The 11,191-nt window shown below is 42.5% G+C and overlaps 1 protein-coding gene across 1 annotated transcript in view; it reads left to right on the plus strand.

Moving 5' to 3' along the window:
* Positions 1-3,838, plus strand: part of LOC146992432 (protein NLRC3-like) — a 35,318-nt gene extending 31,480 nt beyond the window's left edge. Inside the window, exons 9-11 of the mRNA XM_085790592.1 lie at positions 276-716; positions 3,429-3,545; positions 3,709-3,838. Of these exons, the coding sequence (XP_085646718.1) occupies positions 276-716; positions 3,429-3,545; positions 3,709-3,838 (688 nt within the window). The remainder of the gene's footprint in view (positions 1-275; positions 717-3,428; positions 3,546-3,708) is intronic.
* Positions 3,839-11,191: the final 7,353 nt, after the last annotated feature.

The raw sequence follows: 11,191 nt of genomic DNA on the forward strand, positions 1-11,191 counted from the left end.
AAAGGAAACCTGATCTTCTATGAATCAGACCTGACAGAGTGTGGTATCGATATCAGAGCAGCCTCAGTGTACTCAGGAGTGTTCACACAGATCTTTAACGAGGAAAGAGGCCTTTACCAGGACATGGTGTTCTGCTTCGTCCATCTGAGTGTCCAGGAGTTTCTTGCTGCTCTTCATGTCCATCTGACCTTCATCAACTCTGGACTCAACCTGATGTCACAACAACAGACCTCCTGGTGGCTTAGGTTGTTCAGACCCAGACATCTTCACCAGAGCGCTGTGGACGAGGCCTTACAGAGTTCAAACGGACACTTGGACTTGTTCCTCCGCTTCCTACTGGGTCTTTCACTACCAAACAATCAGAGACTCCTACGTGGCCTGATGACACAGACAGGAAGTAACACACTCGCCAATCAGGAAACAGTCCGGTTCATCAAGAAGAAAATCAGTGAGAACCTGTCTCCAGGGAGAAGCATCAACCTGTTCCACTGTCTGAATGAACTAGGTGATGGTTCTCTAGTTGAGCAGATCCAACAGTCCCTGAGCTCAGGACGTCTCTCCACAGATAAACGGTCTCCTGCTCAGTGGTCGGCTCTGGTCTTCATCTTACTGTCATCAGGAGAAGATCTGGATGAGTTTGACCTGAAGAAATACTCTGCTTCAGAGAAGGCTCTTCTGAGGCTGCTGCCAGTGGTCAAAGCCTCCAAGAAAGCTCTGTAAGTGGACATGTAGCATTCTTATTCTTACCTTGTTGAACAGATGATATATTAACATTGATCTAGGTCCTACAGGAGTTGGGGTGGGTGATATGACAATATTAGATTGTCACATATTAGAACATGTTGCTGATCTGCCACAGTGTTCAACCAATCTAATGGCCCTTTTCTACTCGGCTCGAATCTACTCTACTCGGTTTAGGTCCTTTTCCATTACAGCTGAGTTTCTCATAGTTCCTCCTCAACGTGGGCAGGGACATCTTAGCACGGTTGCTACAGCCACGCATCTCGCGCAGCAACTGGGAGCTACTGCTACAATCAGTCTGCCATCCAGTCCTCCCATTAAGCTGGCCTGCTCTCCCTGCCTTTCCTCCAGAGGTGGCAAGTAACGAAGTACAAATACTTTGTTACTGTACTTAGGTAGATTTTTCAGGTATCTGTACTTTACTTGAGTATTTATTTTTATGACGACTTTTTACTTTTACTCCCTATATTCATACGCAAAAATATGTACTTTCTACTCCTTACATTGTAAAAACAGGCTTGTTACTTTTTTTTTTTTTTTTACACAACGTTAAAGCACCGGTAAAAGACGTGACGAACTAGAGAGGGAAAGAGGGGGAAGAAGAGAGAAGGAGGAGGGGTGGGAGCGGTAGAGAGAGAACAGAGTTACCAACTTGTACTGTAGCAGCGACATGGAGGCAGCAGCATGGAGGAAGGAAGCGATGGTGGTCGGACTATCCGACGGAGGGGGGGGGGTTTGAACACTGTATAATCAGCGCAATACAGCGCATTTACCGTTTACGAGCGGCAAAGCGCAACCTGTCAATGTGCCCATGTCTGCGTGCCTGTGTGTGCGCGTACTTGCGGTGCGACCTATGGGTGCGACCGCACAAGAGAGAGATGACAGGTGGACTGACTGGCAGAGATGAGAGGTGGTGAAACGCTGTTGAAAAATTATTATTATTATTATTTTGTGAGAGTCTGTGGCGGCCCAAACGTTGGGAAACACTGCCTCTAGTCAGTTCAATCTTGATTACTCTGTCTGAACTTTTTTTGTTTAACAAAATTATTAAATGATGTAGGTTTCATTAACGGCAAAAGTTCATTTTTACTTTTTACTTTTACTTTGAAAGTAGGCTACATTTCAGAGCCTGTACTTTCTTACTTTTACTTGAGTAAAGGAATTGAATCAGTACTTCTACTTTTACCAGAGCATTTTTTTTACACATGTATCTGTACTTCTACTTAAGTACAGAATATGAGTACTTTGGCCACCTCTGCTTTCCTCCCACCAGAAGCTCTTCATCAGCTCTTCCCATCAGGTCTGCCCGTCCTGAGTGAGGGATCCCTCCTCTGTTGCTCACCCTCAGGTTTCTCCAATTTTTCCCTGTTAAAAGGGTTTTCATGGAGTTTTTCCTCAGTCGATGTGAGGGTCTAAGGGCAGAGGTTGTTGTTGTGATGCCATGTAAAGCCCTTTGAGACAAACTGTTTGTAAAAACCCTAGAGTGCAGTGTAACACAAATACCAAAACTAAAAGCAAAAACATAACATGCATTACTGTATATTTTAACACGTAACTCACTCAGTGCCAGAGTTTTTTCCCTCAGTGTACAGCCAGTGCCAGCACTTCTGAGGATTTTTGCTACTTTTCACACAGCCACAGAATATGTTGTGGTATGACTAAAATGAAGAATATCTCAAATGAAAGGGGAGACTCAGTCACAAGGTACCAGTGAGGAGAAGTGACGGCGTGTGGCGGTTAGTGGTAGTGAAGCTAAACTCACTCGCCCATAAAGGACGTGCAAACCCGCTTTGATATATATATCATTATGTCTCAAAAGTTTAGAAGCTGGTCTACTGTTTAATGTTAGCTGTTCATGTGTAGTAAACTTTTCTGATCCCTGGTGGGACTGGGACAAGATGGTATCACTACTTTTTTAATGAACAGATGCACATCCCCACATACCGCTGTCTCTTTTTTCTGTCCTTTCATCCTCCTCTTTTTTTGCATGCATGAGTCATGTATATGTTTGCTCATTTTTGTATTGTTTTCTTCAGCCACAGCAAGCCACAGAGGGCCCCATTAGGGGCACTCTCAACATGTCTATGCAGTGTCTACAGGGGTTTCAAGTTGGGTTGTTGATATGGACCATTATCACCCGTCTCTTGGGGCCCCACACTAGCCACTAGCCAGCAACAGCAACAGGCCCTATTTAGGGGATTCTTGATCTGTTTTTGTGCTTGTTGTCTTGGAGAGGCCAAAGACAAATTTCCACTACGGTGGACAATAAAGTCCTTCTATTCTATTGTAACCATATATTTCTTATTGGTTACAAATAAGATATTAACTGTGACTTTTATATGGATGAAACAATTATCTTTTTTTCAGGATTTTATTTATTTGATTTTTTTTATTTTTAGAGGTGTAACACAAATACCAAAACTATAGCTGCTCCACAATAAAGTTCCTGTTGTTGACCAAATTATTTGTGTAAATTATTACCATTACATACATTGCAAAGCAGTCACCTGGTTAGATGTTAGATTCCTGATAGAAATTAATAGATATTAAATGTAAATGTAAAAATATATTTGTTTACACTGAAACAAAGGGAATTTTAGTGTTTGTCTTAACCACTATCTCTTTGTCAGGTTGAGCAGCTGTAACCTCTCAGAGAGAAGCTGTGAAGCTCTGTCATCAGTCCTCAGCTCCGAGTCCTGCAGTCTGAGATACTTGGACCTGAGAAACAACAACCTGCGGGACTCAGGAGTGAAGCAGCTCCTTGCTGGACTGAAGAGTCCACACTGTAAACTGGAGACTCTTAGGTCAGATCACATAAACCATATGATAGAAATGTATTATTTTGATTTCATCTTTAAAGTACCGGTAAATAAAGGAAATGTTTATTTTTGTCAGGCTCAGTCGAACTGGATTCACAGATAAGTGCTGTCAGGAGCTATTATCAGTCCTCAGCTCCTGGTCCTATAGTTTGAGATACCTGGACCTGGGTAACAACTACCTGCAGGATCCAGGAGTGAAGCTGCAGTCTACTGGACTGAAGAATCCACACCGTAAACTGGAGACTCCCAGGTCAGAACAGTCTGATGCTTTCCTGTGACACTGTTGTAACTATCTCCACTGCCATCCAAATCTTAACATATGTTTTTAGGTATACTTTGATGTTGACTATGGTTAGATTTAATTATAGACATAATCTGGATAATAGGCATGATACAGTGCCTGGTAAAAGTATTCCTACCCCTTGAACTTTTCTACATTTTGTCATGGAACATACAACCACAAACTCAAATGTATTTTAACAACAGTGACCACTGATCCATACTGAGCAGGGGTCGACAGTATAAATGGCCCAGTGGCCCAGATGTACTTTCAAAACCGTCAGGGCCACCAGAACGCTCCAAGCACTGGCCAGTGAAAAATAATGCCTTGAAAATAAAACGAGTAAAAAATGGAGCCTAAAAAATTTAATTTCACATTAATTCTTTAATTATAAAGAATGATAAAGACAGAGATATCTACTTTCTGTGCACAGCCAGCGCTGTGCCCTGGGACGTCAGCACACCACCTGCAAACAACTGCAGTGTGCACAGCTCGCTCGCTCCCGTGCAACGCGTGCCGCTTGCTCACTGCTGCTGATTGAAGACTAGGGTTGTCACAAGAACCGATAAGAACCTTTTTGGTACCATGAGTACCGAAAAAATACAACTTTGCCCTCAGCGGGTCGTGTCAACCGTAATACATCCATGGTTTGGAGCAGAGAAAAAACAAATTTGTGTTAACACATAGGGGTGTCACGATTCTCCAAATCCTTGATTCGATTTGATTTTCGATTTTAGGGTCATGATTCGATTCTCAATTTTTTTTCTTTTTCTTACAGCACAGAGGTCTATGCTATTTTCAGACTAGTCTAGTCTACGATCATTGGTTTTATTCATCAAATTTTGTACAGTAAATCTTATTTCAAAAGATGGGATACATATAAGTGATGCAATTTCCATAATGTATCACATTAGGCACTAATGGTCAAATTTAAATAATTTATTTACAATATAAAGGTAACATGCCCCCAAAAATCATGATCCAGGGGCCAAAATTGCCTCCAAGGTTTTGAAACAAATATATTTATATCTGTACATTATCATAATTTTATTTTCATTAATTTACCGTCGTGTCTCATTATTCTCCTGATGTCGGCTTAATGTAATGTAAACGAGATTGCGCTGATACGGAGAGTCATGTGACAGCGGGGCAGAGCTGCAGCTGCAGCTGCTGCGATGGACCTGATGATCAGGTCCTGATCAGACTGGCGGTGGCCCACAGTCAATCAGTTCCAGATCCTCCACCATCACCAGATCCCCAGAAAGCCCCCGCAATTAATACATCGACAAAAAGTGGCAAGTTGCACCTTTTCGTCGGCTTATTATTTGCGGGGTTGTTGTTTTTTTAATCTTATAACGTCTCTGCAACATGCGGCTCTCAGTGCTTGTCCGGTGTTGTGTAGTTAGAGCTGTGTCTCCCTCCAGTTTCCCAGGTAGGAAGGGTGCCAATAGCCCACCCAGGGCTGGGTGATAAAATGCTATAAATTGTGAAATAACTTTTCTTCGATAGAAATGAGACGTGGTCGATAGGTTTCATTCATCCATGTTTTGGCAAATAGCCAATGATATTGAGAGTTTCGCTGCGCCGAACCAATCATGTGGCTGGAATAGAGCCAGTCAACATGTGCATTTGTTTGGGTTGCTGCAGACGTGCACAGCAGCTGACACCGCCGGTAAAAAAAAAAAAAAAAGAGAGAGCAACGGAGGGAGAAAGAGAGAGAATGAGTGAGTGTTGTCTCGAAATAAAAAGTAAAGGAAAACTCAGACCAGTGACTGACAAGACGCTTGGTGCGCAATGGGGACAACGGGCAGTTGTAGCTTTGCGTGGGGGGGATCGTCGATCCTCTCTTTGACTTCGATGCTCGAGATCGTGACCCCTAGTTAACACAAAATGGAGCTGAAAAATGAAACAATGAGTCAGTTTTACACCAGTCTGTGGAAACAGCCTAAAGGTGAATGAATAAGAACAACAGTTCTATCATTGAACTACTGAAAGATAAAAGTAATGACTACATGACTTCTGTTTGTGTTGAGGCATATTTACCATTTTCACTCTGTTTTTACTTAATACTTTTTGCCTGCGAAGTTGTTCAACCACAGTGGAGCTTAAATACAAGTTTAATGTGAAACAGTTTTTTTTTTTTTTAATAAAGTAGCCTAATGGATCTAGAAGCACATGTTTTTTTCTTCTTCTTAAATCGTGGTATCAAATAAGTATCGAGAATAGTGGAAATTTACTAGTAGTGGTATCGACTACTGTTCTGGTATTGTGACAACCCTATTGAAAACACACAAGTTTCTCACTGGCACAGTTTCTGACATCGTTTTCATTAATTACTTTAAAATGTTTACAAAACCCCCAGTACCCGGCCAAACGCCGGGCAAAAAACACACAGCAAAGAAAAGAAAGTCACTGAAGGAGTTGAGGGAGAACGAGAAGTATGGGGGGAAAAAAGGGAAAGAAAGTTCCACCCTCAAGGGGCGGTGTTTAGCGCAGGAATTGTCTGGGGTATGTTTTTTTTTCGTTATTAGGATCGATACTTTACATTGTCCTGCGCCAGTGGTTAGAATGGGCCAGTGGCAAATTACCCCTGCTAAGACTGTAGTTGTTCTTTTACCTGAGTTAAATGGCTGCTGTGTGGAAAACTACACTGTGGCCCGTTAAGGAGGTGCAGACAGTGAGTTTGGAGCTGACGAGAGGAGAGAGAAAAGAGAAAAGAGAGCGAGAGCGCTGTCGCCGCCGTGATATGACAGTGCTGAGGAGGAACTATGAAGAACTCAGCTGTAATGGAAACCAAGTCGAGTGTAGTGGAACGGGGTGCAAAGTAGGCTAATAGTAACTGGTAGTGGAAACCCTGATTTACATTGAAAAATAACATGTAGCGGAAATGCTGCAATGCAGAGAGCAGTGCAATAACCTCTGTATTGGGGAAACAAAACAAAAAACACTTCGGCTAACTCCTCAAATCTGGATTCAGCTGTCTATTTGCAACTCAAGGAGCAGGCTCACTCCTTTGAAAACAGTGATGTTCACATTCTGGACAGGGAAGACATGGCACAAGTATCATAATCGGTATTGGGAGTGAAAAAAATGGTATCTCGTTTTTTGTTGGGTTTTTTTGTGTTGATACTGACATAAATTTGCCTTTCTTCCAGGTTGGAACCTACAGATCAGACCCTGTCAGATCAGACCCTGTCACCTCGTCTGCGTAAGTGTGAAATCATAAAATGAAAATAAGGCAGTTATAGAAAAAAAAGAATAGTAATTCTTAGAGGTGTGCGCTGCTTAACGATTCGATTTGATTCTGTAATGCATCACGATTCTTCTCACTTTTTTTCCATTACTGCACATTGTGCACAGAGGGGGACTGCTAAACCGTATCAGATTGATTCAGACTGATTATTTCACAGCTGTGGGACACCTCAACTATCTGGATGACCTTGGATAATCACTTGTGCTTTCTTTGTTTTACAGTAGAGCTAAAATATGGACATTAGTTGTTTTTTAAGGAACATTTGTTTACGAGTAAAATTGCTGACCTGAATTATTGTCCCAGTCCAGATACCTTAAAGACATGAGGTTGTGATTTTCCTCGCTCGCTGGAGCCACGGCTAAGCGGAGGCAGAAACAATTACGCACAGCCTACAGAAGTTTCAACGTCCATACAAGCATTTAAGACATTATTCTTATCAGTTCCATAATTCAGCAAGGATTTTTACTCAACGAAAAAATGTATAAAGATCAGTTTTTAGGTTGAAGACACAACAGCAGCACATATGTCCAGACGCTGATGTGTGTCAGCTGGAGCAGCGGTTCGGTGATCAATAAGACACATGAGAGCTTTATGACTGATAACTCCCCTGGTAGAACAGCTCCCTCAGTGTGTGTGTGTGTTTTATCACATGAAGTTACCTGTGTGTGGTTTGTGTGTGTTGGAGTGTGGGAGAGGAGTGCGCGCATGTGTACGTTACCTGTGTGTTTTTATGTGTTTGTATGTCTGTAACTGTAATCACATGAAGCTACCTGTGTGTGTTGGTGTGTGTGTTTGACAGTGACTTGTATGGGAGGCTGTTTAGGGTGAAAACATTGAAATATGTGCACATACACACTGAAAATGTTGACACACACATTGACAATGTGCACGTACCCATTGAAAACGTGCATTGCATTGACATACTTGCACATACATTGAGACGGTGTGCAGACGCACTGAAAATTTCCACAGCCTACCACCTTCTCACACAGCGGGATATAGGTTACTTATGTGTGTGTGTGTGTGTCTGAGTGTGTGTGTAAAATGTCAGCGCACCCGGAAGTTGTTTCAATGTAACAGGAAGGCACCGCCATCTTGGACAGCCACTTCTCTCTCCATAGGTTTAGGGATGTCGAACTACCCTGTGCAGCCAGTGCATCCGAGAGGGAAAGAGAAAGGAGACGGAGCTCAGACTTGCTCCAAAATTTAAAAAAGTTGATGCTGAAGTCAAAGGCGAACCGCCGGGTGGATTGTGGCCGCCGCCGCCGCCGCCGCCACCGCCGCCACCGCCGCCACCGCCTCGGTTTAAGCATGTGTGTGTGTGCGTGGGGGCCATTCAGATGGGTCTCTTGCTCGCACAAACCCATTACTTTCATGTGCGCTCACAACCGAAAGCGAAGTGCGTATTCGGTGCGACGTGCTCCCGCTGGTGTTGTGTCAGACCCCCGGTTCTCTCTCGGTCTGTAAACTTTTTCATGCACAGCTCTGCCCTGTTTGAAATATATGTGGGAAGCCGTCACCTCCGAGATATAGAATGTGTGTTATAGAAGAGAAACACCCATTTCAGGACTACTGACTTGTATCATCAGAACAGAACAGACATATCCTGTGATTTTCAGCCTCCTTCCATATTTAATCGAGGGGTGCAATGCAGTGACAGTGCAGCTATCAAGATGCTTTTGACACCTTGGCCTCAAAAAAAGAGAGAAAAAAAGAGCACAAAACAAACAGGGAAAAACCCTTATTTATTCTGTCTTGTTCTCTTTAACTCATTGGCTGCCAGCCATTTTCAGAAAAGAGACGCCCATACTGCCAGCCGTTTTAGAGCATTTTGAACGATCTTATAAGACCCACAGAATATTGTGTTCTATGACTATATAAACACCGAAACTACCAAGAGAAAGAGTAACTCTCTTTGTTCAATAGGAAAAAAAAAAGTTTGTTTCTACCTTTTTCCGTTCTTTTGTAAACAGCAGTAGAACGTAGGCTTGTTTCGCCAAAAACAGCAGTTTTTGACCAAAACACTGAGAAAACAAGCTTTTTGTGGAAAGAAACATGTCAAGCAGAACAGTGACTTTGACGTTGATATTTTTTGCTTTAGTGACACCTCACACATCTGAACAGTGTTCTCCTTCTATAAAACAACAAAAACAACACTGAGAAAGGACTTTTGATGGCAAAATAATAATTTATTTACAAATATCAGTAAAAATGCATTAACTTTTTTGTACGTTTGTAGCTGTCACATGACCTCTGCCCCATGGTCGACCACTGCTCGATCCACCACCTGTAAATTATAGAAATATATAGAATTACCATAAAAATACATCTCTTATAGATGTAGTCAAGTGTGATGTGGAGTTTTTTTTTTTTTTACCTTTCCGATCAAAGCGATCCGCCCTTCTCTAAGCAGTAAAAGTTAGCTCGCTAGCAAGTTAGTTTATTTTATTATTTTTACCATTGATGTATTATATTATTACCTTCATGTCTTTCTGGAGCGTGGGGACGAGTCTCTGCTGCTCCTGGTTGATCCGGACGGAATCGCTCGGGTCACGTCCACCGAGCCGTCAGTTGAGCTGGGCTCTGGTCTGTGGTGACGCACCGTCAGCTGCTGATTCTCTCCACTCGGCCCGGCTTGATCGCCGGTGTCCAGCGTCGGTGTCTTTTTCAATGATCTCCGTCATTTTCTCACGATCGCGACCCTCTTCCTCTCCGAACTACCGCGACACACACGGTACATAATGTGCCGACGTGCGGAACACATAGGCTCCGTTTCTTTAGCTAAGTTTCTTTAGCATATCTCTTGTCATCTCGCTTCTTCTTCTCATAATCAATGCTGATCTCTCATCCAAAGAGGGCACTACTGCCCCCTACAGGGCCTACAGGGCACCTACACGTCATTACACTAGTTTACAAGCCTGATATTGATGGACAAGCTCCGCCAGACCGTCCTCCAGCCCTTCCCGTTGAAAAACGCAATTGACGTCTATCGACGTCAATGGCAGTGAGCGGTTGTAATTAGATTGACGTCTATAGACGTCAATGGCAGCCAATGAGTTAATTGAAATACAGGCCTTAAATTAATTTGCCTGGGGGCTACTTTTATTCATGGTAAATACATTTTTTTTAAGCTAGTTGTTTACTATACAAGTGCACTATGTTAAATGTTTCCTGTGTTGAAAATTGAGAATAGATATGAAAATGCGCTTTGTTGATTTTATTTAATTGACATAGGGGTAGGCCCTTTCACTTCGATGAAAGTTTAGTAACTTGACCTGTGTGTGTGTGTGTGTGTGTGTGTGTGTGTGTGTGTGTGTGTGTGACTGACTTGATACATGTTATGAGCTGCATCCTGTGTCAGTCTGATTTAGTGTGTCTGTGTTTCCAAACATTTAAACGAGTGCCAGGTGCCCCCCAGGTTGAGGCAGACAGAAATGTGGAGAAAAAGAGCGATTTTCTGTCTCTGCACTGGTCTCACATTTAGGCTTAATGTGACAAAACGGTAACTCTTATCAGAAAAAAACACAGATCAACGGTGCTGTAAGGACTTCCTGAAAAATTTGGTACGATTTGGTGTTTCTACAGCAGAGGTTGCGCTAGATTTTTTCGTTGTTGGTCATTTTGACTGACGGGGTCATAAAAATTCCGTCATCATCTATTTTTACCGGTCACTTAATTTTTTTTTTTTTTATGATAGTAATGACATGTTCAATAGCACTAATTTTAATTCATTTTTAATTCATATCAAGTCCAAACAAATTGAACAGAGAATGCTCCGCAGCAGAGTCGGTGTCAGAGCACATCTAACCGTGGGTCATTCAGTGAATGCGGAGTTCTCTCTCTCTCTCTCTCTCTCTCTCTCTCTCTCCCCCCTCAAAGTTGAGCTCCTTCTACTGCTGCTATGAAAAAAATGCACTGGGGTGAATGGCAGCGAGAGAGCACCCAGACTGCATTTAAAAAATATTTTAAATTATTATCTAAGTCTCTTTGCGTTTTCGACCAGATTTTTTAGCAAGAAGACAAGTGTGGCTACAACCGTGTCTAGAGTTTAATTTGTGGCCGTGCTGACAGTTTAGCTAGAAAAATTGTAGAATGTTT

Source organism: Trachurus japonicus, chromosome 1, assembly GCF_045865225.1.
Source record: "Trachurus japonicus isolate A0001 chromosome 1, Traja_1.0".
Lineage (NCBI taxonomy): Eukaryota > Metazoa > Chordata > Actinopteri > Carangiformes > Carangidae > Trachurus > Trachurus japonicus.